Source organism: Penicillium vulpinum (assembly GCF_028829585.1).
Source record: "Penicillium vulpinum strain IBT 29486 chromosome Unknown utg000001l_segment0_segment0, whole genome shotgun sequence".
Lineage (NCBI taxonomy): Eukaryota > Fungi > Ascomycota > Eurotiomycetes > Eurotiales > Aspergillaceae > Penicillium > Penicillium vulpinum.
Genome location: NW_026643241.1, coordinates 8077760 through 8103895, shown reverse-complemented (window position 1 = coordinate 8103895; position 26136 = coordinate 8077760). Strand labels below are relative to the sequence as shown.

Below are 26136 nucleotides of genomic sequence, written 5' to 3'. Positions count from 1 at the left end.
CCCGACTTTCATTTTTTTTCCTGTATAATCTTTATCCGCGGGTTTCTCCGGCTTCGATAGATTAATTCCCTCTTATTGGCAAACCATAGAACCAAGGTTAGTATCTTGGCCTGTGACTTGTGACTCGACCTCGATGGTTTTCTTCCAGTGGTCCTACTCCGGTGAGAGAATTCCCGGCCATAACATCGAGGAAACTCCGTTTGCCACGTGCTTGGCGCTCTTCAACGCGCTTGGCAGTGGATTCTGCTTGAACCGAGACACATCTATATTGTAAACGGTCTTTGATATCGGTCATAGTTTGTAAGCGAGGTCGAGGGCGACTGGAAATTTATAAATGGCGATCTCCCGTCCTTGCCTTCAACGCTTTTCTACAACCGTCTTTCTCCTGTCATAACTTTGGGTATAACAAGTTTCTCAATATAATCATGAAGAACTACGTCGCACTACTTGCTGCCTCTGCCATTGGAGCATACGCCGCTCATGGCGACGAAGCGAGCACAGAGATGGGCCCGGCCGCGTTCCTGTGGCCCGCTGATCGTCTCTGGGGTGCAGCTTACGACAACAATGCCCCATGTGGCTCATCCACCGGGCCTGTAAACCGAACTGACTTCCCATTGAGTAAGAGGATATCTCTCTCACAACCTCAGAAAAGACATTTACTGACAAAACACTACAGTCAACGGCAAGCTCGCACTTGTACTTCAGGACGAGTCATGGAATGTGCAAATTGCCATCTCTCACAAAAGCAGTAAGCAAGCTAGATCATTCTCATATTTTCAGCACTAACTCTCCCTTAGACCCAACTAGCAATGCCGACTTCGAGTCCTTCATTGATGGCTCAAGTCTTAATGATATCATGCCCGGACACGAATGCTACTCTGTCCCCAACCCATCTATTGACGTGGAAGAGGGAAACAACGCCACCTTCCAGATCAAATACACCTCTGATTTTGATACCGACAAAAACGAAACCTACTACGCATGCGCCGATATCACTTACGTTGCAGCAAGCAAGTTCACCTACCAAGTCCCTTGCTTCAATGTGACCTCGGAGGAGTTCACCGATGTGACTGATGAGGACACATCTGGATCTTCTTCTTCTTCTTCTTCTTCTTCTAGCTCAAGCACTAGTTCTTCGAGCGATAAGAGCTCCGGTCTTTCTGGAGGCGCTATTGCGGGTATTGTGGTTGGATCAGTCGTTGCATTGGGTCTTGGAATTGCCTTGATGTTCTTCTACCGAAGACTGCTGCAGAAGTACCGCGTCATGCGCCAGAAGGCTTCCACCCGGAATGTGAACTGGAATGAGGAGGCGCCTCAGTACAAAGCCGAGGATGAGACTCCCATTGGTCTTCGCAAGATCAGGTGATTTAGAAAAATGGGGGGTGTCTTCTAGATATGATTTACGGGAAGTGGCAGTGTGCAGCTGTTTAAAAAATGTTGGTGACGGTAATGAGTGACGTTCTTGTGCTTATATGACTTTGGACTTTTTGTACTTCAGTTGTTCTATATGTTTGATATACTCAATTCAATTTACGACTTGCTATGTCTATCTGTTCGTGTCTTCGTAGCTTGGTAGTCAAAAATTCGAATCATGTTTGAATCAATTAACAGAGTGTCAGATTACATAGCTCGTAGAACCTAGCTTCTAAAACTCTCTACTCAATCAAGCTACTCACATTCCACCATGCACTTCGACGTAGCCCTCTCCTAACACACAGCCTCCATCGAATTTAGGAGTAAACTTTGTATACTTTTTGGTCATGTCTTGAACACGTCGGCATAGTCTTCCTAATTCATGTGATCTGAAATTCATGGCAACCAAACCCGATAAAACCAAGCCATGTGCGAACCTGACACTGGCGGGCATAGCCCCATTAATAGTGGAGCATACATACTCCGGAAGTTATCCGGTCTATGCTTCCGTGATCGGCGCAGGAGATTGTGTGTCATTTTCCCGGCAGATTAAGGCCAAGACAGCGATGGGCTTGAGTAAATATGGGGGGAATAAAGTGGACCCGGCGGGTTTCGACCTCGAGTGGGTTCGAGCTTCTGTCAACGAAATTTGAATGTACTGGAAGATAATAAATGAGATCAGCAATAAGGATGATGTTTTGGGGGAATCCCCGTGTGATATGATAGCGATATTTTCAATTCTCATCAACTATTGAAGTCATATAGGGCATTCCAAGGTTGCTTCTCTGTGTAGTTCCGAGAAACAAGTACCTTGCGGGTTTAGACCCACAGCCCCATTCAAATGTTTTTTTTTGGCGAGGTCGGATATTAGATCCCTTTATCAGATCCTAAATGGAAAAATATTAAGTTTCTATTCATACGGCCACAATTATTCAAGGGTTAACTCAGAAGAGCGATGGCATTGCTGCCGTGTTTGCCGGATTCAACCCCCATTGAATATACATACCTTGTAAAAAGCTGAAAGAAATAATCGATCGTATCCATGCCGACCTTACAGCCCTTTCTAGAACTATTGATCAACCATTTATATATTTTTTTGTATTTAATTGAACAGGTGTGGGGCTATTAGGAGAGGAATATGTACAATATACTTTGACCGGTTGGTTGACACTATGAACTACCGGGTAGAGGCCTTCATCGCAGCATAGGCAGGTATGGTATGCTAGGCATTGAGAGTCTGTACATAAGTTAGCTAGATTCATTAAGCAACTTTGCATGTAAAATTACTTTCTTCATTGTTGTACGGTGTTAATGTTATCATTATTGTATACGCTTGGAGGAATTGAATGTGAAGGTCGTAGATATATATATATATATTGAGTGGGTGCGGATCCGCATATACTTTGCCCTCAGAACTTCCACAGACTAAGTCTATGGCATCACGGGCCAAGCGCCGGTGGTAGGATCACAGGGAAGGCGAGATTTAAGAACACCACCTCACCTGTCAAGCTTGTACATAGATCCGACATGGTTTTTGCATTTGGGAGAACAAGGCCAAGATTATGTAGATGGGACACATACTTTAGAGTCCGTGAAACTCGGCGGCACATGGTTTGTATTTAGAAAGTGAACCTTCCAAGATTGGGAACACTAAAAACATACGCAATAGGTAAAATGTAAACAATCATAGCGGTGAGCTCAAATATTATTAGGGAAGGAGCGTTGACGAGGAAAGTGGGTTCGAATCGAAGTGTAGATAGATGCGTCAGCATATCCAGCTATTGTGTGTATTCAGAACTATTGACTACTCCTGGGAAGTAATTTGAAGTAATTTGAGAATAGCAGGAGAAAAAAAGAACGGCCCAATCAAACATGCCTAGCCTAGAATATCATCAAAAACTGGCTCTTGTCTAGCAAGTGACGTCTTGTACAATCTGGGTAAACCAGTTTCTTCAAATGCAACCGAGCTCTGCGCCATATCCGCCACGGCTTTACCAGACAGGAATGCCACAGGCATACCATGACCATTGAACCCGGCCGCGATAAACTGACCCGGTTTACCCGGAATACTACCAACATGAGGCAACGAGTCTGCACTGTATCCCATGACTAGAAACGAGAGAAGCGGTGAGCAGGAAGAAAATTTACCCTCAGATCAAGGGAAAAGTGTAGACAGGAATTGTACATACCACCAGCCCAGACATGTTTGATCTCCGCCTCACTCTCCTCCCACCCAAGGAAAGTTCGTTGCATATAGCCATCTAAGTAATCCACAGCAACTTTAATCAAGTTCCCATCATCGGGGTTATTATACCACGCCTCCCGATCATCTTTGAAAAGATGCGACGCCCCGCCAACAATGAGCGACCCATCATTCCGGGAAATCTGATAAATATACGCCTCCGGACCAAATCGGATGACATAAGTACCAGGCAGTTTCTGGTGGGGTGCACTTGGTGCTGCGAAAATCTGGCTACATATCCCTTTGCAGGGAATAATGGCTTTGGAATACTCCGGGGCCAAGGCGCTGGTGTATGCATTGGTCGCGAGGATAACCTTGCGCGCGTTAATAACACCACGGCTGGTAGTGACCGACCAGGATCCATCTGCATTTGGAGTTTCCGCAATTTCCGATACCGGTGTATTGGTCTGTAGGTTTAGGCCACGGAAAACGGCGATACGAATGAGATGGGTAATGAGTTTGTAAGGCCAGAGATGGGCTGCTGAAAAACTAAAGCCTCCCTTGGCGTCTCGGACATGCGCCATCTTAACACAAACACTGTCAGAATCTTGAAAATTGGCGTATGCATACTATCCCAAAAGCCCATTCCAACTTACGTCTTGCGTCTCGGCTTGAGACATGTATTTGGCATCGTCCATAAAGTCCAGCCCCTGGTCAACCAAAAAGTCATAAAAGGCTTTTGCCTTCTTGAGCTCATCTTCATCAAAGTAAATATCATAAGAGCGGGTGAAATTGAGATCACAGTCAATGTTCTCTTTACGGACTAGCTCCTCGATGAGCTTCAAGTGTGAGATCTCGAACCGCACAATCTCTGCTGCTGCTTCGATGCCATAGCGTTCAGTGAACAAGGCTGTTGATGAAGAGATATCTGGTCTCAAGTGGCCACCTTAAGATTAGAATAGGTTAGACTTGTATAAACATATTCTATCTCATGGGAGTTCACCATTTCGCCCCGTGGCGCCGGAACACAGCTCCCGGGCCTCAACTAACACCACCTTGGGGGTTGGATTTTGCGGTTTCTCTACGAGTAAGCGATAAGCGGCCGAGGCTCCGACATAGCCACCACCGATAATTAGGATATCGGCTTCTTTAGGTAGTTCTGGTGTAGTTTGATGGTTATCTAGCAGATCCGGTTGTGTGCGCCAAAATGATTGGGTATACCCCGCTTCTGGGCGAGGGAAGGATTTTGCATAGGAGTTTGACATGATGATGAGTAGTCCAATAGTATTTCGGGATACGATTGAAACTCGGGTGATGCAAATTCAAATACAGGTGCAATGCGAAAAAAAAAAAAAAGCAGAGGTTGTGGTGTAGGTGAGGTGTCATCGGAGTTGGCACGTAGCCTATCGCGGAGGAGCCCGAGAATTATGCGGGGTTAAACAATATAGCTGACTGTGCGATTTTGATCTAAATTCTCGAAATTCATGATATTGCAAATCTTCTTCATTATATTTATCCCTAGGAACTTGTGCGTTCCAGATTGGTTGAGCTAGGAGTATTCCCAGGCTGCCGCTGTTGAGCTTCAAATGCCTCAATGACGTAGAGGCAGCTCGATTGGGCCTTGGCTGATTGTCTGGCCATATATTCAGACTCTTTCAATCGCGATTGGAGAAGTCGCTTCCGAGTCTTGGAATGGATAGCAGAATGCAAGCTTTTGGCTAGGCCCTGCCCTGGATAGGCTACTAAACCTAAAGCACCTAGAGATGGTCTATTAGCATAATTCAACTCGTCGCGCAAATAGAGAGTGTGTCACAAACCTGAAGCAGCTTTCGTTCCCATTCCAATAGGTCCTTTGATAAATCCTTTGAGGGCACCCCGAATACCATCCTTTTGGGCACCCTCGTAGGGCTGTCGGAAGATATCGGTGAGCCCATGGGAGAACCCATGTGCAAAGTTATCTGAAGCTGCAGACACCCCGGATTTAAAGTCGTGGATATTGTCGTAATCTTTCACCTCTTCGCCATAGAGCCGAGGGACAGCTCTCAGACCTTCATTCACTGCTCCGGGTATGTCTACCAGAACGCCTTTGTAGTAGTAGGCTATGATCCTACCCACGCTTTTGGCGGATCCCCCCACTGCCTTGCCCATAACCCTCCGCTCTTCATCTGTGAGGTTGCTTCCGGAAGTACGTGAGATGCCCCTGGATGGACTTCGCTCGGATTGGGGATTTGTAGACTCAATGACTACTAATTCAGGCTCGCTCTGCTGACGTGCGCGGCTAAGCTCCTTATAGGGCCGAATGACGACGTCACTCGATGCTGTGAGGATATCCTTGTACATGCCGAGTAAAGAGGATGTCCCGCCTGTGATGGGGTCCCATCGCCGAGTCTGGATGAAGATCGATTTACTGTCGTATCTGGTGCAAGATGTGTGTTAGTAGATACGGGCAAGCGGGATGGTTGGAATATATGCTCTCACGCTTTCAGATCCTTTATATCAATGCGAGAGTTTTCAAGCAAGATCCCCGCTGCCATCTTGGATAACTTCACAGGGGACTTGGAGTTTTGTTTTAATTGCCATGCAGCGGGTTCAGAATCGATAAACTGGCATTTCATTTTATCGACTGGTAGGTTGCGGTGGAAAGATGCAGCCGCCGCAGAAACTCCTGCTTCCTCGCTCATTTGACGAGCAAGGTCACTAGCTGCTGCTAGGGTATCGGGATGTAGGCAAAAACGGATGGCTTCCGCTAGATTCTCTGCGTTCAAAGACCGGTGCGGAATGGGCATTGGTCCAATCCCACGGGATGCAACCATATTTCCCCAAAATAGCTGACTATGACAAGTTAGCGAAGAAATCAGAGAATATTATAGGGAATATCGTACTCTCCGAAAAATGGTACAACAAGAGAGGGTCTTCCAAATCGTAAGCCACATGCTGTAGTCCCCGCTCCTCCGTGATGTACAACTGCAGCGACTTTCTGGAACAGCCATTCATGCGGACAGTCTCCAAGATAAAAGATCTGATCGTCTGATTGTGCTTCACCGAGATTACTCCACCCACGGGATATGATCGCACGGCCGCCCCAGGACCTAACTGCGTTGACGAGTGTGGCAGTCATCGCTGGGGGATCCTCAATGACGATGCTCCCGAAACCGATATACACTGGCGGAGGCCCGCTTTGGAGGAATGCATCAAGGTCTGGAGGTGGTGTGAAGTCTGGAGGAGAGCGAAAGAAAAAGCCACAGACGTTGAGATGTGCAGGCCAGTCCGCGGGTTTAGGCATCAATGTAGGGGACCAACAATATGTGAAGGGTATCTTCAAAGTCTCGGCTAAACGGGGGCCTTCAGTCGCTGATATGGGCTCTAGATCGATGGATTTTCTCCAGTCATTGATAACATCGCCCAGGCTATTACACGGTCAGCGTATTGAAGCAGCGATTAACAGAAGGGTGTCTGGTGGTTACCCTTGCCATGTAAGCCATTCGACAATTCCGTACGAAAGGTAATTGGCCATTTTCGGCTCCGTGGTTGAGTATTTCAAGTTTGCCAAGGGATGGGGAAATGACCTTGTGCTAGTCCATGGCATGGTAAACATCATATGTAGAGGGATGCCAAGTGCCTGAGCACAGTGGATATGGGCGAAGCTTGGAGGGTTCGCGATAATAGCATCGGCGACAAAGGGTGTCTTCGTCACGGAATCATCTTCAATGCAGGATTCCCAGCATCCCTGTAGAATTTGGCCTACCATGACGCGCTTTCGTTGAATATCACCCTCTTTGACAGACTTCATCTGTGGTATCAGTCCTGGATTCTTTACCATATATGCCATCAACTCCGAGGGATCTCCTCCGATGCAATAAAATTCTAGACCAGAGTCCCGCACGAAGCTTTCAAACACACCATGCGTGGCTAATCGTACGCGGTGTCCATGGCGCTGAAGCTCGTTGCCTAGTGCGACAAACGGCTGAACATCGCCTCGACTACCAACAACTTGGATGACGATGTTGAGCTCGAGACCACATCCAGCATCACCTGAAGGCTCTGGTTGTGGTTCTATCTGCTCTTCGGTATGCAGAAATGGTATCAATTTTGACACTTCCCGACCCACTTTGGAGTCCAGGTCGATCTCAATCCGACCATCATCTTCAAAAAAATCAGCACACTCTCCTGATCAGTGAGTCAGAAAAGGTAGAGTTGCTCCCACCTTGAACCTTTGTGCCATCCTGAGTAAATTGGTTGCGTTCAAGCGCAGAAGGCCGGCGCGGTGGTTCTTCCATCGTCGCAGCTCGATGACATCACACGTGGGAAAAATAGAGATATCTCCGATGTAGAATGATGGTTAGATAGCTGGACGTGTGGAATATATTTCCAGAAAGCCGTAAATCTTTCTCTATTTTGAGGGGGAAAAAAAGGTTTATATGAATCGAGTTCCAAAACAACTGATGACCATGGTAACTCCGATGGTTCTGGCCCTGGCGCAGGTGGATCCCGGGGTTGAGCCACGTGATAATTAATCTAAATCAATCACAGGTCATATTAGCTGAGGCATATGATGTCATTCCGAAGAGTATATTTAGAAGTAGATCTGTTGCCTTGGGATTTTCTCTTCCTGCTTTCACATATATCAGGTAACCGAGAAACATTTCAGCACAGAGAGAACGGGCCATATGATATATAACTCTAATGCATCGTAGCACCCCACTAAAATATATATTGCGAGACATTGAAATCAACCGAATGGAACCAAAATCTAGGAAGGATGCCACCCCGTCCGAGTATACATAATCGGTCCGGTCGGAACAGCAACCGGGGTAGAAATACCCACGGGACAATCTGCGGCTGGTGCGTATTTGCAAAGACCCAAAGGGTAACCACGATCCCCAATGACTGACTGGCTTGAGTGAGTGAAACCCCCTTTTTGAGGATGCTACAGAGATAACATTATGTGTTGTCGCAGGGCTCTAGAGAGCCACTCCCGATCTTGCAAGCATGCTGAGTTCCATAGAACTGAAGGTTGAGTCTGGGGTCTTTTGCGCTTTTTCTTGAAAGAGAAGATTGCAGCTTGGCATCCATACTCTGCTTGCTGGCAGCTGAAAGTGCATACATACATGACATAGATAGATTCCACTCACGATTGAACATCAATGAGACTAGCAAATTCAATGTTAAATGATATCTATAAGTCGCTGGATTTCAGGGTACCTTTTTGATGAAAGCGGGTCTTGTCATCTAAATATATCAGTTCATATAACAAATAACGATGAGCAAAGACCAACGAAATATTTTTGAGATTGCTCGTAGCATGAGCTTGCAAGCACTATTACTGCAACTGAAGAATAGTATGGCTGGTACCTAAAAGCGATATCCATATATCCCTACTTTAATAGGCCTAGCTCCATCTTGAATACGGACCCTGAGGCTACTAGTAACAAACTAGTATTTTAAAATTTCAGCAACCATTAGGCTGCCTTCGTTCATTGACTCTAAATAACACGCGACATGCGCCAAAAACAGCACTGATGGCCGGATCTAATCGACCTGATATTTGATATATTACATGCTGACGCTGGTTCAAATACGGTCAATTCTCTCTTTGACATCAAATTAAGCAATACCTGACAGAAAGTATGTCTTCACAGAATATCAAGTCTTTGTTATTGGACTTAGTGAATGAACACCGCCAGTCTATCCCAAGCCCAAGGCATATACCCCCACGTCATCGTCATCATCGCCATCATGAAGATAATGCCCAAAGGCAAGCCCTCAGACAAACCGCCCAGGAAACCATCGGCATTCTCCCAGTTCTCCTAAACCGCCTCAACTCCGTCCATGAGGCCGAAAAATCCAAGAAATTATCGTGGAATTCCCTCAGAAGCTTACACCCCAATGACTGTCCCCGCTTCCCATCGCCCGCGACGATCAAAGTCATCAACGACGATACCCTCAACGCTGCCGTCAGACTGTTTGAGTCTGCACAAACACACCGTCTTCATCCAAGTCCCCCGAACCCCCGTCCAATAATAATCAACTTCGCCAGCTACCGAAGACCAGGCGGGGGCTGGCTAAATGGCGCGATGGCACAAGAAGAATCAATCTGCTATCGCAGCTCATTGGCGCTAAGCCTCGACAGCAAGGATTACCCGCTTGCTCTAGACGAGTCGATCTACAGCCCCTACGTCTTGGTAATACGGAGTGACCTTGCCTCCGGACACACTCTGCTAGCGTCTCCCTCTACCCCGCCAGAGGATCTTCCAGTTGTCAGCGGGATTACGGTCGCCGCTCTCTATCGACCTGCAATTCGGACACTGGTGCTAAATCATTCTCAGAAACGGAGAGGGGGCCATAGCCCACGCTCACACCACAGCTCACCTTCAGCCCCTTCCTCAATTCGGCGTACTAAACAAGTCTTTGCCCGAGACAAGGACCGCAATCTTACCAAATCCAAAATGAGGCAAGCACTTCGTATTGCGGCGACCAATGGGCATGGAATGCTAGTCCTCGGTGCTCTGGGCTGTGGGGTCTATGCGAATCCTCCAGCTGAGATTGCGCACTGCTGGTTAGAGGTTCTAAAGGAGGCTGAGTTTTGTGGGAACTGGTGGCGCGAGGTGTGCTTTGCTGTTTATGATCCGAAGAACGAAGGCAACTTTGCGACCTTTGAGCGGGTGTTGGCTGGGAAGAAGGTTTAGTTGTTTTTCTTTTTCTTTTTGTTCTTTTTTCATGTCATCCAGTTTGATGAATAAATCACAGAATAATGTATTCGTTCATACTTTGAAACATAGAAACAGAGCTCCGATCGGGTCGTTGCTTTGACAGAGGTTGCCTTGCAAGGCTACAACATACGCAGATTTCGCAACATTTTGTCCAATACCTTTTCCAGGGCTTGCGCTAGTAACCCATTACGGAGCTTTAATAGTACTGTGGCCACGGGGGCTTTGATTGGTGACAACACTGAAAAATACCGGCCGATTACAGTACTAGTAGTGTCACAATCAGTGACGCCAAGGCTCAAAGATGAGGCTCTGTGGCTGTACTCTAGCGTATGCACCTGTACGGTAGTGAGAACTCCGAAGGGAACCATTCGGGCCATCCATGGATTCTCCACATTCAAAACCCTGGAATTTTAATGTTCGAGCGTGGGGTTCACGATATTCACATTTAAATGCCATTCAATATGAAACAGCGGCAGAGATGAGGACTGACTTTGAGCCCAGTGGCAGATCCCAACGAACAAACCCTCCAATCCCTAATATCGAAACATTCGGCAACACGGTCCCACAAAGAAGGCGATCGGGCAGTCCTTCTCCTTAACCAGGTGTCGGAAGAGGAGAGATGGCGAGGTAAAAACAATGACGAGGCCAGCCAACATAAAACAAGACAAATGGACGTACGAGGACTATGGTAGCGTCTTGAAACAGATAGAATTATTACTAGAGGGGGTGCTAAACTAGGTTGCAAAACCAACTACTAGATGGACCAGATTACTACACTGACAAGTTATATTCTGTCTATCAATTTCAAGTTTTGTTTTTGTGTTTGGTGTCTTTTTCCATTTTTTTGATCGTTTCGCATATTTTTTTCTTTTTTTTTTTTCTTAGTTTATTTTCCAAAGATATCTAAAGAAATTCTGCGCTCTTCAGAATATCATGGGCTACTGAAATTGAAGCGCAAGTAATGAGGAATCCTAAATTAGGAATGGAGAGCCAGGAAATCAGGGTCACTGTTCAGGACATCCCACACCGACATATCCAAAGCCAAATTGACATCAACAGCGCATGGGATACTGTCATGGATCAAAGAACGTGCAGCACATTGGCCTCGACGCAAATGTTCCTCGGTAGACATGATAACTGCGTACCCATCCACCCGATGACTTTCAGTGAATGCCGGGGATACCAGAGCCGGGGCAATGCGTTTGCCATTAGGAGCAACATCAAAGTCAACCCCAATGTATGTCTTGTCCTTAGTCCACTGGGTAGCTATGAGGCTGCCGTTTGGCACCACATTTTTGGCCTTGATGTAACTCTTGTTGGCCTGTGCGGTAATCCATTCAAATTCCTGCTCGACTTCACTGATTTTGACCGAATGAATTGTGTCATGAACAAATTCTGCAACTTTCCACAGCTCCCCATTTGTGAGTAATTCGTGTGAGGCAAAAGCCGAGGGGCAGTAGACGGCATTCGGGAAGTATCGCATAGGGAGCTTCAGACCCTTGTAGTTGCGCATGTCCACGGCTGACCAAAAGCCACGAAGTGAATGCAATGAGTCAGGGTTTGGTTTGAGTCCCTTCACATGTAAAGCTTGAATTCTGGCTTGATAGATGCGTTGGTAGAGATAGGCGGAGATAACCTCAAAGGCGCTGAACAAGGTCCGCCCCTGGGCCTCAGGGTCGGTTGCGGCATTTGTGAGTGAATTTATATCCTGTCCTTGAAAGCGAAGACAACAGGCGATCACGTTGGGAGGGCTTGGAGCCTCAGGTATGCTTGTAGTGTGTTTGTCAAGGTAGAAACTCGGAGGGTTGAACAACAATGCCTTCTCCTTCTGGGTAGCCGATGGGCTGTTCGTTCCTCGGAAGTGTGAGATAATTTCTGGAGGAGAAATAAGAGTTGGCGGAGATGAGTCACGCAATTGCTTATAGATATCTGCTAGATCCCGCACGAGCTGCATGAACCCATTGGCATCGCAGACTAGATGATGGACTCGAATTCCCAACGCGACCCCTCCACAGGCAAATCGAGTGTGCTGGATAGCAAAGATGGGGTTGCAGGAGAAAGCCCCCGTTGTTGGGTGGAAAATCGGGAGAAGGGCATTCCCATCATCTGGCAATTTGGATACCAAGATACGGGCTGAAAGAGCAGAAATTGCAATGTTCTCGAGTCTCCTAGTGCAATGCGCCTCCCATAGCTCAGCGCCACTGCCCAGGCTATCAATCTCTGGGGCTTGGCTGATTGCATTATGCTGCAGACGGCCAGTCAAATGTGGGTAATAATCCAAGAGGTGGGAGGCAGCAAACTTCAAGCGCCCAGCTGGAAGGAAAATATCTTCTGGCAGTATTTTTGGCTTTCGGTAGACGAGGATGGCTTCGATTGTCAACATGGGTGGCACTGTGTAGTCCATCGGGCCTAGGCTGAAAGGGGACTCGAGCGCGGCGACTGACGCGTCATTGGCGCAGTTAAGCGTGTGCCGCGTAGAAACGCGGACTTGGTTCAGTGACATCACTGCTATTGGACGATGCAGAGATAAGGATAGCGGATTATCAAGATGGATAAAGACGATGCAAGCCTAACCAGGATGAAAGATGACAAGGATCAATGATGATGAAGATGAAAGACGATGAAGATGAAAAAGGATGAGGATAAAAAAGTAGAAGTTTGCGTTGCTTAATAGCAATTTGCTGAGTTGTCACTTCACCCCATCTTTGCCTGTGTTGTTGGGATGATAAACTCGTTTGTCCCCCGAGCCGTCGAGTGAGCAAACATTTGAAGATAGCGGAGTACAACGGCACCTGGCCACGGTTGTTTTCCACTACATTGACAAGGAAATAAAGTCAAAGAATCAAAGAGAGGGAACTCGGTTGTGTCGACACAATTCGAACAAAGAAACGGACCCGTAGATGCCTTTTTTAGGACCTTGACAAAGACGATGAAGTTGTGAGTAACTGACTTCCTTTAATCTAGATATAATAATTGTATCTATATGGTACGAATATGCTTTACAGAATGGTTGAAGGAGTTTAGCATCTAAATTTTAGGCTGAAGTCCTATCCAGATGGTTTGGAGAGATGAAGATACCCAACCCAGGAGTACCTTGACTCATGAATGCGAAAGGGCCATCTGATGTTCCATTACCTGTGATGTAGTGCTGTGAAGTGTACATACATAGCATATAGCAAAATCAGAACATACTATTCAGGAGAACGAATGTATTTTATTCAGACTGCAAAAATCATCCCATGTAAAAAGTCTTTTCAGTAGAAAAATGGAGAATTTCTCATCTGACTTCAAGCTACCTAAAAACGATATTATGGATGTTTGAAAGGACCTCCAAGGAAAAAATAGAAAAAAGAAAGAGGGGGTAATTCCGAACCCACGCCGAATTCGCTGGGACCGCTCCCCCTTCAAATTTGGACTCGGCCATAGTTACCCTGTGGGTGTGGAGACATCATCCCTCTAACCCTTGTTCAACCTTAAGAGGTGCAGCGACCTTAACTGTGCCCTGGGGTCATAAAGCCCAGGACCAATTGAAGATATACACGCTCAGCATCCCAAGGCTAGGCTTCAGGGCCCCATCCACTGAGCTAACCGAGCTGGATCCGGAAGTGACAACTTCCAAAATCTCTCAAGTGATATATAGGACCATTTCCTAATTAAAATAACACCAATTTGACTGGCCAGAGTTCGATTCCGCCCGCATAGATTTTATTTGATTTTGAACTACGTTGCTGTTCCAATACTCGTGGACCTTAACCAAGCTGGACAACATATGTAGCTTTTTGTCCGACTTCATAGACCCCACTACTGATGAGTTCTTCATCGAAACTAGGATAACAAAATACATATCTACCTATCCCCAGACCTACCTACATACACGCATATATACATGTAACCTTGTACCACATGAGGGCAACCTTGGAAGATCTATGAGAACTGACGAAATATGACCAATCAGCGGTCAAAGCTTTCAGGGCGGCTCCGACCAAGAGATCCACTTTGGGGCGGCTCCGACCAAGAGATCCACTTTGGGGCGGCTCCGATGTGGAGACATCCACGAGCCGCCAAATGTTTATCCCCGATATTTAAAGGCTTGATGTTCATCTTACCTCAATTTCAACTACCAATCTTCATTTCTCTTCTGTTTCAATAAAACTCCACCATGACCAATCCATCAATCGTCATCGTGCCAGGTGCATGGCACCGACCTGCACACTTCCAGGGCCTTGTTGATGAGCTCGCAAAGGTCAACTACGATGCAGAGGCTGTAGACTTGCCTGCCGTTGACTCCAGTCCACCACTTATCAGCTGGGATCAGGACGCGCAGGCTGTCCGCGAAGTGATTATGAAGAAACTGGATGCCGGAAAGGACGTTATCGTGCTCGCACATTCATTTGGCGGCGTCGCCATGTCCGAGGGAGCCAAGGGTCTAGGAAAGAAAGAACGAGATGCACAGGGTTTGAAAGGAGGAATTATCAAGCTGGTCTACATGTGTGCAATGGCATTGCCAGAAGGCCAGACCCACATCGGCCAGTTGGTCCCACAGACTCACGAGGAAGAAGAGGTCGAGCGTCAGCGCAAGGAGCTGGAAGCACAGTTTGGTGAACTGGATATGACAGCGGTATGCACATGAGTCCTTTGTCATTATATCTTCAATCCTAATTCCTTGCTAGGATGGAGCAATCGCCCTTCCGAAGGACCGTATCCACCTCGTGTTCTATAACCGCTGTGACCCGAAGGACATCGAGAAGGCAGTGGAGTTGCTGGGCACATTTCCCCCAGGCCCGCTTCTCGTCCCTGCCACATATACTGCGTACCGTGAAATCCCAAGCACATACATTGTATGCAAGAACGACCTGGCATTGCGGGAGCCGTTCCAGCGGAGAATGATAGCGCAAGGGGAGGGCTGTTTTGAGGTGGAGGAATGCGAGGAGGGCCACTCCCCATTCATGAGCAACCCGGGCTTTATCGTCGATTGTATTCGGAGGGCAGCCGGAGAGACGCGATGAGCTCGATTAAGCTTTGTCGACATTTACATGAGCCCAGAGCTTTTCATTAATATTTCTGGGCCTGGGAAGTGTACCACGTTTGGTTTTTTACGTTTTATATGACGATTCTCCTCTCTTTCAAATATACATTTGCACTGTTGCCTCACCTCTAAGGCAGAAATAGATAAGGTTTCAATGGTGGCGCAGACCGGAGAAACTATTCCGCCGCGTCGTGAATAACCAAATCCAGTGGACACTACCCCGGCTTGTAGTTATCATGTAGACACGGAATGCCGGGAGACCTTAATTCTCCAAAGGCGTCTACATCTCCTGTGAATTCACCACGGCGTCAAAATACAAGTTGCGATCCATGCAGACGTTCCAAGCGACGCTGTGTTCTGCAGTCGGACCCAGACGGAATTTCTGATGCGATTTGCGCAAATTGCAAGCGTCTGAGACGCCAGTGTACATTCGAGTTCGCTATAGCGCAGTCGGGTTCTTTGCCACGCAAGCGGCAGAAGTGCAGCTATGGGGAAATCGGGGGATCAACACCGCAGAACGAATCGAACAACTTCGATACAACAATCGAGGGAGTCGATGGAAGCCCGAGCAATCGATTTGATGCTACCTCTGTTGCTAGCCAGGATTTTATGGCGGCTTGGCTGAATCTTGACTATGATGAGATTGTTGCAGAGAGCGCTTCCTTATTTTCAACCAACCTCGACTCTTTTACTTTACCCAATGCGCTTCAGTCTGACGACATAGCACCAGCAGATAGCCCGCATGAGTGTCAACTTACGGCTATCACCTCTAAACAGACTGGCTTGCACCGACGCCGAAACCTCAAACCAAACAATTCCTGGCCAACCGTTAGCCTTTCGTTCAACAGTCCTATATACCTACTAAATTCTGGAATAGACGCGAAGATATTTGGTGATCGCCTAGCCCGGATTTACGAAGCAATTGCAACTGCAAGTGCTTCGAGGTTTTTGGACTATGACTGCAATCTTTATGCAACTGGGAATCGCTACCGATTGGGTGACAGTGAGTCAGGGAGCTCAAATGGGTCAGCACCTGCCGGCTCCACCGTGGATCCAACTGTTATTTTACCTCAATCTGCTCTTCCGACATCATCTCAAGCAATGTCTTATGAAATCTCCTTGCTGGGAAGTGTTCGGTTCCTTGATCATTTGGGCGACCTCTATGGCAATCGACTGAATTCGGTCGCGCGGAAGAAATCTGATGAGGCTTTCAAAGCAGTTCTTCGCGTATTCTCCATGCAATGGTTGCCGAGTTCGCCTTCCTTTGAAGCAAGCTCAGCTTATGGTCACTTTCCTCAGAATTCAATGTCTAGCGAGGCAAAAGATGACTCTTCCTTGAACGCCTTCATTGATGCTTGGATACGGGCAAGATCACTTCTCAACGACGCACACAATGTTCGATCTTTCCGAGTTGTATTTGCAACGCTCATGTTCGTTGGGATCGTTACACCGACTAAAATATTCGACAGAGAGGGCCTCGCACCAAACCACTTCCTTGACACAGCTTTGCAAACGTTATCCTACTTGGATGGACTTGTCACGCAATACTGCGCAAACCTGGGGCCATCATCTACATATGGGGTCCTTGCTGAGGCAAGTTTGAACATTGTCCGCTGGACTGCATATATCCGCGATACAGGCGCAGCGTTAGCGATGGATCGTCGATGCAAACTTCCAGACCTGTGGGGTACTACAAAAGGTGAGTGTTCGTCACATGGAAAATCTCAACTTCACGGCAATTTAGCTAAGGACATACAGGCCTTGCAAATAAAGAGGTCGTGGCAGCATTGGCAGTCTCTCAAAATATTCTGGAATTGGATATCAATGTTCAACCCATCTGCCGGACGGCCATTGCAGAAATATTTTGTGTCTGGCGGCAGATTATAAACATCAAGACTGTTGCTAATCAGGCGCATGGCGATATCAATGAACGATCCTCAATAATTATTGGAGCGATAAATTTGAGCATCGTGGCTGTCCGTGACTTCAGCGAATCATTTCAACCTTTCACCCGTCAGTGCATCAGAAACTTCCATTGTCTTTCCACATGTCCTCGAATATCCCTCGGTAAGTTACACTCCCACCAATCAGCTCACTCGTCCTTTCTCCCGCAACCCTATCACTGGTATTTTGCTAACACGTTGTGCTTTAGTTTCCCTCGTGATGTTCTGGAACCTTGGCATTTTCCTTCTCGCCGAAGTCTTCAAAAAAGTAACCAAAGAACTTGATCCTGCTGTTGAACAAGAAATAGGGCCAGTCGTTCGGGAATATCAGCGCGACGCAGTCTCATGCGTGACACAGGTAGTTGAATGCGTACTCAACTTGCCTGCTGAGGAGGCCTTTAACCTCCAAAATGGACTGGGCGCCGAAGTACCACTCACAGCTTACCATGTCACTCCCAGTCTGGCTGTCACGGCCCTTCAGAAGGCTATCGAGAGTGTGATAGACCTGCAGCTTCACACTAAGTGTAATGATTCAATATTGGAGTATGTACAGTTTTTGATACCGGATGGGATCTGGGACCGACAAATTGACATGCTCATGAAAGGACTCATGTCGCTTGATGTCACTATTGGTGGGTCGCAGACCTGTGGTGTGGCCCTTAAGAGGTTGATGCACAGACATGGGGACGTACTCTCTGAGTGTTGGACTTCAGGGTTTGACTCATGACATGTTGACGTGGCGGATAGAACCGAAGGGCCAAGGAGGTATCAAATGAGGGGAAATGGATAAGCTCAATATTTCCATACCGCCGATATTCCTAAAATGAAGAGAGGCCATAATGAAAGATATGATACACCTACTCCGTACCTTGCCCCGAGATTTGCATTGGAACCTTTCATTGGCCCTGGTTTTGATGAGCTGCACACCATCACACTTCGTGCAGCACCGTGGCGCTTGTTTTTGAGCAAAAAGGGTCTTCTTACAACACACCTTCAATTCTAGTATTAACTATTTTTTTTGCTCATTGGCACGTTTTTCCACATGGAACCTGAACTTTGACCACCCGGGGTCATGGGAAGTGATGATATGTGTGTTGCTCGATCTGGTTATCCCGGTCTACGGATAATAGTCCCGACGACTGAATTTCTAAGGAGGGGACAACCTTCGACCAGGGTTAGGTAGCCATAAGCTGAGCCTGCTTGCTGGTTTTCCTCAAAAACGATACACAAATGGCAATGATAGCCCGAAATTTTACCGGGGTATTGGCAACGGTCTTCTCAGTCTCATCTCAAATTCTCAGGGTGAATATTAAGCAAGGATGAGGTGTGAAATTTGGTAAAAGGAATCGACATCTAGACTCTTTCGGTGCGCCTCTCGCTCTCGGTCCCCGTCTCATGCACGATTGCTACCCCGCTACAAACCACTGCGATGAACCCAACCAGCACCCAATTATAACGGAGAAGGTGACGGAATATAGATACCACCAGTGGCCATATGTGATTGCCGTCGATTTCGTATTTCGTATTAAATTCTAATTACGGGGATCTTGTGATGTGTTAGGCTATGTATGCTGGTTGGCGAACACAATTACATCTCGGAACTTGTTTGTTTTGTTTCCTACTCTACATGCACTCCAATGAACAATTCCGAACGTCAGATAACTCCACTGCATGTCTCCTTTTTTGCAAATACGCTTCCACATGTATCGAAGCTCAGACACTGAATCCAATGAGCATTGAGAACCCAGTCCCGACAAATGCAGGCCAGGGATTTCCAAGGAAATTACTGCAGATTTAGGAGTATCACAAGAGGACTGGACGCCTCGCTTTTTCGCTAACTTTCGGGCTCATCTCCAACCTTCACGCTAGATGAAATTATTCAGTATTGGGTCATGTTGCTTGGCAGACTATTGTGATTCGCCCTACGCCCAAATTAACCTACACATATCTCTGCAATCAAAGGTGGAAGGGGCGCAGTTATTCTGCGGGTACTACGCTTTGACATATGTGATGAAAAGACCAAACGATCGCTGATCGAAATATTTACCCCGCTGATTAATAATACATGCTGTACCACATGATCCCTCAAAATAGATGCCCTTGGAAGTATGCACACAGCTCAAGTATATCAATACAACACGGGCCGCTATGCTGACAATCCCAAGATATCGTACTCGCTGCAATCCACCGTAGCTATGGCACCGGTGTCTTTCAACCTCTTGCAAACTCCCTTTTACGGCCTTGTGGCTGGGGCTGTTATAATTACTTGGTCGCTGGCAAAATCTGTCCAAGCCTTTCAAAGTACGCAGCTCTTTTCTTCGTCGATGATGAACCAGCACTTACACTGAATATTTGTCCAGGATGGAAGTACGCTCGTGCGAACGGCTGCCAGCCTCCCGCGCACTCGGTGTCCCACGGCCTGTTTGGCATTGGCATGGCCATGGAACTATTCAAAGCTGGCCCCGAGCATAGGTTTCTTGAACTTCTTCGAGGCTGGCATCGAAGCTACGGTCCAACATTCAGGGCGAGAATCGTGAATCGAAATACCATCTTCACCGTCGACCCAAAGAACATCCAAACAATCCTCGCGTTGAAATTCAAAGACTTCTCAGTGGGTCCGGCTCGTGAGTCAGTGCGTCCACTCGTAGGCAATAGCATATTCGGTCTAGATGGTACCGCGTGGGAACATTCACGGGCTCTCCTCAAGCCTAATTTCTCGCGTAATCACATTAACGACACTGGGTTATATGAGACCCACGTTGCCAATCTCATCGAGCAGATCCCACGCGACGGATCGACTATCGATTTGCTTCCACTTTTTTTCAAAGGGGTACAGTGTCAGTTCTTGGAGACTCTCAAAGTATGTGACTGATCAAAAGCAGACTTTTGACACCGCTACCGAGTTTCTGTTCGGAGAGTCTGCTGACTCGCTGCGCGAAGAGGAATCTCCTGCGGGCGCAAAATTTGCGAAAGCTTTCGATGTAGCCCAATCGGTGACTGCCATACGCTTCCGACTTGGGTATTTAGGGGTGTTCTACCGCAGGAGAGAATTGAATGACGCAGTGAAAGTTATCCGCGAGTATGTCCAAAGGTTCGTACAAAAAGCGATCGATTATCGTCTCGCAGTCGATAGCGGGCGGGACATTGATCAAGATATTAAGCGGGTGACGGAAAGTCGATACGTATTTTCCCACGAGCTGTGCAAGCAGACACTTGACAAGACTACAATAACCGACGAGCTACTGAGTCTTATGTTTGCTGGTCGCGATACCACTGCCAGCCTACTAAGCCTTGTGTTCTTCGTCTTGGCTCGACGACCTGATGTGTGGGACAGACTTCAAAAAGAAATCCTCATTTTAGACGGACAAAAGCCATCATTCGAAGAATTGAAATCGATCACTTACCTGGCCTGGGTTATCAACGAGAGTAAGTAACACCCCTCCGAGCTCTGGCTAAGCGGTCTGCTAAATAATCTACAGCTCTGCGCTTGTATCCAATCGCCCCCTTCGGTCTGCGTGAGGCCAACAAAGACACATATCTTCCCGTCGGCGGTGGGCTGGATGGAAAATCCCCTCTTCATGTACCCAAGGGTCACGAGGTTCTCTACACTGTATACGCAATGCAGCGCGATAATGAAATCTATGGGCCCGATGCCGATGAGTTCCGGCCGGAGAGATGGGAAAAGTTCAAGCCCGGATGGGCATACCTCCCTTTCAATGGAGGTCCCCGAATCTGCATCGGCCAGCAGTTTGCACTAACGGAGACCGGGTATACTATTGTTCGGATTTTGCAGCAGTTTGGGACAATCGAAAATCGAGATCCGAACCCCTGGACGGAAAATTTTGGATTGACGTTGACAAACGCTAATGGAACGAAGGTAGCTTTGACGCCTGTTCAAAATTGACCTGGAAAGACAGTTATTCTCTTTTTACTATTTGTCCTGATATTTTTATCTTGAATCGAACAATATGCTACTTTATTACAAGATCACAAGGCTCTGTCTTTGGTCTTGGACTCATGTATCAGGTGCAGAGCAGCCCACTTTTCGAATGGCTTCCCCGCGGGGATTCCACCCCACTGAGAAATAAGGTTATTTTACTTACGAAAATATTGTTTATAAGTAAGAAAAGGCTTACTATCGAGAGATTAGTAAATATGAGTTGTATAAGGCCGAAAACAAAAAGGGATAATACTGTAATCCTCGCAGAGTTATAGAAATTCAACGGTCTTATAGGACTTATAACTATCGAATATTAATATACGTTTTTCACCCCTCTTAACCCGATCTTTTGTAGCTAAATAAAAATTTTGAAGCTATCCAATAGCAAGGAAATTATTAATATATCCTTTAGGCGAAACAGCGGTCTAAAAGTGTGGTAGACCAGGGTGATTATACTAACTTTCTATAAACTTCTCGCCTTTGAAAATAAATAGCGGCTCTATAATCCACCTATCAGCAGCGATACACTCGATCGCCGTAATATTCTCAGTATAATCGAACTCAGCGAGATCAGGGTATCTTCCCTTCGTCCTAATAACCTTTCGAGCTTTTCCTTAGCCAGGTTAGAAGCCGTATTCGTCAAAGTTATAGATTAAGTGTGATAGGAGACCTTGAAGTATATTCGCAAGCTGATTATACCAGTGCTGTAGGTATCCTATATCTTCTGCTTTAAGTCGTTTTTTACCCTTCGTTCTCTGTATCACAGGGCCCAATATAAGGTGTAGTAGGAGTCTTTTCTCGAAACGATACACCTATATCTTACTGACTTCATGATTTAAACCAGCACGCACAAGAGCCCGATTCGCCCACTCTATAAGTATCTCAGGGGTGACAGGGAGATACAAATCACGTATACGAATGATCCACTGGACTAGAGCTTTCTCCTAATACTTATCAAGAGCTTTGTTTTTAGGTATACGGGCGCTACGAGCCTATTAACCCCAGCGAATACGACCGCGCAGTATTTCGTACGAAACATTATATTCCCGCGCGATCTTCGCTAGATTCGGTTTTTTTTCGCGCTGGGCGGCTTCGCAGGCCTCGAGTACACGAGATTCGTCTATTTTAGGCGCCTTCGGCATGGTGGTTTGGTGGGAATAACGTGGAAAAAACAAATAGCTTCAAAATTGGGCTTACGGTGTGAATTGGGTTTACGGTGTGGTGCACCCCCATCCCGAAGGCGGTGGGGGGGGCACTGGAAGGCACAGATATACAATACGGTGGTGACAAGCATAATTTATATAATCCACGTGCATTATCTGCATAACAAGGGGTCATACCCGTGGACGGGGACAAGGGGGTGTATATATATACCCGTGGACCTATCCCGAGGTCCTACGGCGGATACGTACTGGATGTTTTTCAGTTTCATCCACAAGAGTTGTCTCGCCAGCCCACCCCAACTACCGTTTCCCCAGACCGAAAAAGGCATGTGAAAATGGTTGGGTGGCTAGCCGCCAGGCAACGAAGTCTCGAGAGTTCCTCCCAGCTCCGAGTGGTCGGCAAAACATCGGCTGTTAAAATTTTGAGGCTCGGGCCCTGTTGAAATCTCTTTCCCAACCTTTCCATAATGGAAGCATTTAGGTAGGCAGAAACTTTCCGTTCCCCCCACAACTGCCCATAATAGCACCCAATCATGTAGACACATGCAAATGGACAAAACTAGTTCGCCTAGTTGCGACGGTTTTATTGTTTTTGGCGGTCTTTTTCAAACTCTCTTTTCGATGTTTTTCTCCTTCATCGGTGTGGGAGCTATATATTAGGGTAAGGAGATCAGCTGTGAAATATAAAAAGTAGAATACAGTAAAGGATCTGTAAAATGTGCACTGAACTTTTCTATATATAAAATAGGATGGCGTTGCTATCCTGGCTTCTACACTCCAATGATATATTGTCTTAAGGGAAACTCGAGAAAAAAAAGCTCCTACGGGCCTTTCTGGGCTCACTGTGGAGATCTCCATCCGCAAAATTAGAACCAATGATAAGATAACGGATAGGAAAAATAAGAGTACCCTCTTTATCAGGTATACCATCGGTCCGAAGCGCACGGCATTTTCCGGATAGGGTTGAGAGTGAATTTAGATCCAAATGACACAAGCAACCTGTGTTCCAAGCTATGGGAAAGCTTGGCTGCTTGTCTAAGCTTTTCCCCAACCGAAACCAAATTAATCTGATCAAAATTTTTTATCTGATGGAATATTTATCTGATGGAATATTTATCTGATCACGCCACTCGGTAAAAGTTACTTAGAACCCCACCTCTTGAAGTTTCCTAAATATCTGAGACCTCGCTTGCGAGTAATCCCCTGCACACTACTGCATGGGTTAAGCATTACGGAGTACATTTTATCCCTTTTTCCTTTTTTTTTAACCGCATATATTCTATACTTCGTAAATTCTTCTTATTCTTCTAGCTACCAGATCAATAAGGGAAATATCTAACAGAAAATTACATCTCGAAGAACATCTAAAAAGACTCCCAAAAACAATAATGACGAGGCCAACCTTGTATTCTTGTTTATATTAAAGGACCCACGCTAGAAAACGCCACCATTTATCCGAACGGAAAGGGTCTAGGATTTAATATACACAGATTATCTATGATTTACATATGTGGGAGATAACTTAAAAAGCCATCTCCGCCCTTATAGTCATTTTATTCCGTATTCTACCGATCCCATAAAGTCTCTGCAACATACGTATATGCATGTTGCTTCCAAACTCCATGGATACAGACAACATTACCACTATCAAGGGGGCCACCGCGGAGCCCCCGCAGCCATTCAACACAGAGGAGCCAGATATTCCAGATGACAAGCTTCAGCAAGATGGTGTTCAAATTGCCGACGCAGTCACCGCTACGTGGACTCGCAAGCATCTGATTGTTGCTTATACTAGGTGAGCAAAATTAATCGACTTGGTCCCCAAAACATTAATTTAATGCGAACATAGTATGTGGCTGGTGTATTTCGTCAACAATCTCAACAGCAGTCTTACGGCAAACCTCTCTGCGTACATTACAAGTGACTTTTCGGAACACTCGCTACTGACGGTGATTTCAGTGGTAACCAGCGTTATGGGTGCCGCTTGTTTGATGCCCATTGCCAAAGTCCTGAATCTTTTTGATCGAACTGTTGGATTCGTGATCATGATTTTGATTGCAATTATGGGGTTGATCATGATGGCTGCTTGTAACAATATTGCGACGTATTGCGCTGCGCAGGTATGTTTCTATCATCCTCACCCTAGGTCAAAATTGCTAATTAATCTCAACAGTCATTTTATACTGTTGGACTCACCGGTGCCATTTTCTGTATTGACGTGATAACATCGGACACCTCATCGCTTCGTGATCGAGGTCTTGCTTTTGCTCTCACCTCCTCCCCTAGCATGATCACGGCTTTTTCGGGCGCCCCTCTATCGAATCAATTCCACGAAACCAATTGGCGATGGGCGTATGGGACAATTTGCATCATTCTCCCTATCGCTGCCCTTCCTTTAGTTGTGACCTGGGAAATGGCCAAGCGAAAGGCCGACAGGCAAGGTCAATTACAATACAAGCAGAGGACAGCGCGATCCTGGGGAGAATCTATTTGGTACTACGTCAAGGAGTTTGATGGTGAGTGAGGCTTCCAAATTTATTTCTTACATCTTCACTAACGTGATGCACAGCCTTCGGGATCTTCCTAATGATAGGTGGCACGATCCTTTTCCTAACATCTTTCAATATCGCCGGCAACACCGAAGGTCAATGGCGATCGGCGAAGATCATTGCTATGATGGTTGTGGGATTCTGTGTTCTCGTGGCATTCGTTGTGTACGAGCGATGGTTGGCTCCGAAGCCTTTCATTCCATTCCACCTAATCACCGATCGCACAGTCATTGGCGCATGTTTATTGGATATTACCTACCAGGTCTCTTATTATTGCTGGGCCAGCTATTTCACCTCCTACCTCCAAGTCGTCTACAACACAAGCCTGACACAGGCCGGTTACATCAGCGCCATTTTTGATTTCATGGATCCCATTTGGCTTATTGGCTGTGGCTTCCTCATCAGAACAACCGGTCGCTTCAAGTGGCTCCTCTGCTGCGCTCTGCCTCTTTACCTCCTGGCAAGCGGTCTGATGATCTACTTCCGCGAACCGGGTCACAACGTGGGATATATGTGCATGTGCCAGATCTTCCTTGCAGTGGGCGGCGGCACCTTTATTCTGATCGAGCAGGTTGCTGTCCTTGCTGCGGCCTCGCATGAAGACTATGCCGCCATGTTGGCACTTCTCAGCACGTTTGGAAACATTGGCGGTGCGGTGGGAAGTAGTGTTTCCGGCGCTATCTGGACAAACACACTTCCTAACAAGCTACGCGAGTATCTGCCAGATGAATTGAAGGACCAGTGGTCAGATATATACGAATCGCTGGACATACAGCTCAGTTATCCGGTTGGTTCACCTGCTCGCACAGCTATTCAAAATGCGTATGCATTCAGCCAGCGATACATGATGATTGCTGGTACCGCGGTGATGGGACTTTCAATTGCCTGGGTGCTCATGATGAGGAACATCAAAGTTCAGTCTAACAAGGATCTTTCCAAGGTCCTTTTCTAGATGGGTGTCTAAATAGCAAGGGAACTACCTGGTTCTGGATAGGCATTCAAGGAGTGAAGTGGTGTGGAATCAATGTTCTATTGATAGGAGGAAGTAATTAATTTATCATTTTAGACCGGGGATAGGGCAGAGCAAGCAAGATATGTATACTACTTAGCTTTCCGCTTTTGCTTTATTATCACCTGAAAGTAGACACAATGTCAAGCGTGATGAAGCATTATCAAACAGAAGATTTTGTCAACAGTATGTTTGAGTCGG

The 26136-nt window shown here is 46.6% G+C and overlaps 9 protein-coding genes across 9 annotated transcripts; 6 read left to right on the top strand and 3 right to left on the bottom strand.

Moving 5' to 3' along the window:
- Nucleotides 1–425: 425 nt before the first annotated feature.
- On the top strand, nucleotides 426–1366 carry N7479_002899 (copper acquisition factor BIM1-like domain-containing protein; the record flags this gene model as incomplete). The annotated part of the gene is made up of 3 exons (XM_057250596.1): nucleotides 426–618; nucleotides 677–748; nucleotides 798–1366. The coding sequence occupies 3 exons, from the start codon at nucleotides 426–428 to the stop codon at nucleotides 1364–1366; spliced, it is 834 nt and encodes a 277-aa protein (XP_057115028.1).
- A 1923-nt stretch (nucleotides 1367–3289) lies between these two features.
- N7479_002898 (NAD(P)/FAD-dependent oxidoreductase) lies at nucleotides 3290–4860 on the bottom strand (the record flags this gene model as incomplete). Its single annotated transcript, XM_057250595.1, has 4 exons — nucleotides 3290–3522; nucleotides 3603–4179; nucleotides 4252–4541; nucleotides 4599–4860. 4 exons carry the CDS (start codon nucleotides 4858–4860, stop codon nucleotides 3290–3292), a joined length of 1362 nt encoding a protein of 453 aa, XP_057115027.1.
- Nucleotides 4861–5113: 253 nt separating this feature from the next.
- N7479_002897 (glycosyltransferase) lies at nucleotides 5114–7872 on the bottom strand (the record flags this gene model as incomplete). Its single annotated transcript, XM_057250594.1, has 6 exons — nucleotides 5114–5352; nucleotides 5413–6011; nucleotides 6074–6427; nucleotides 6478–7002; nucleotides 7060–7738; nucleotides 7800–7872. The coding sequence occupies 6 exons, from the start codon at nucleotides 7870–7872 to the stop codon at nucleotides 5114–5116; spliced, it is 2469 nt and encodes an 822-aa protein (XP_057115026.1).
- Nucleotides 7873–9222: 1350 nt separating this feature from the next.
- On the top strand, nucleotides 9223–10281 carry N7479_002896 (uncharacterized protein; the record flags this gene model as incomplete). Its single annotated transcript, XM_057250593.1, has 1 exon — nucleotides 9223–10281. One exon carries the CDS (start codon nucleotides 9223–9225, stop codon nucleotides 10279–10281), a length of 1059 nt encoding a protein of 352 aa, XP_057115025.1.
- Nucleotides 10282–11281: 1000 nt separating this feature from the next.
- N7479_002895 (Transferase) lies at nucleotides 11282–12808 on the bottom strand (the record flags this gene model as incomplete). Its single annotated transcript, XM_057250592.1, has 1 exon — nucleotides 11282–12808. The coding sequence occupies one exon, from the start codon at nucleotides 12806–12808 to the stop codon at nucleotides 11282–11284; it is 1527 nt and encodes a 508-aa protein (XP_057115024.1).
- Nucleotides 12809–14464: 1656 nt separating this feature from the next.
- N7479_002894 (alpha/beta hydrolase) lies at nucleotides 14465–15311 on the top strand (the record flags this gene model as incomplete). Its single annotated transcript, XM_057250591.1, has 2 exons — nucleotides 14465–14923; nucleotides 14976–15311. 2 exons carry the CDS (start codon nucleotides 14465–14467, stop codon nucleotides 15309–15311), a joined length of 795 nt encoding a protein of 264 aa, XP_057115023.1.
- Nucleotides 15312–15580: 269 nt separating this feature from the next.
- N7479_002893 (Zn(II)2Cys6 transcription factor domain-containing protein) lies at nucleotides 15581–18001 on the top strand (the record flags this gene model as incomplete). The annotated part of the gene is made up of 3 exons (XM_057250590.1): nucleotides 15581–17030; nucleotides 17090–17398; nucleotides 17484–18001. The coding sequence occupies 3 exons, from the start codon at nucleotides 15581–15583 to the stop codon at nucleotides 17999–18001; spliced, it is 2277 nt and encodes a 758-aa protein (XP_057115022.1).
- Nucleotides 18002–19469: 1468 nt separating this feature from the next.
- Nucleotides 19470–21178, top strand: N7479_002892 (cytochrome P450; the record flags this gene model as incomplete). The annotated part of the gene is made up of 4 exons (XM_057250589.1): nucleotides 19470–19575; nucleotides 19635–20104; nucleotides 20157–20700; nucleotides 20754–21178. 4 exons carry the CDS (start codon nucleotides 19470–19472, stop codon nucleotides 21176–21178), a joined length of 1545 nt encoding a protein of 514 aa, XP_057115021.1.
- Nucleotides 21179–23999: 2821 nt separating this feature from the next.
- Nucleotides 24000–25878, top strand: N7479_002891 (uncharacterized protein; the record flags this gene model as incomplete). The annotated part of the gene is made up of 4 exons (XM_057250588.1): nucleotides 24000–24172; nucleotides 24227–24497; nucleotides 24551–24893; nucleotides 24947–25878. 4 exons carry the CDS (start codon nucleotides 24000–24002, stop codon nucleotides 25876–25878), a joined length of 1719 nt encoding a protein of 572 aa, XP_057115020.1.
- Between the last annotated feature and the right edge of the window lie 258 nt (nucleotides 25879–26136).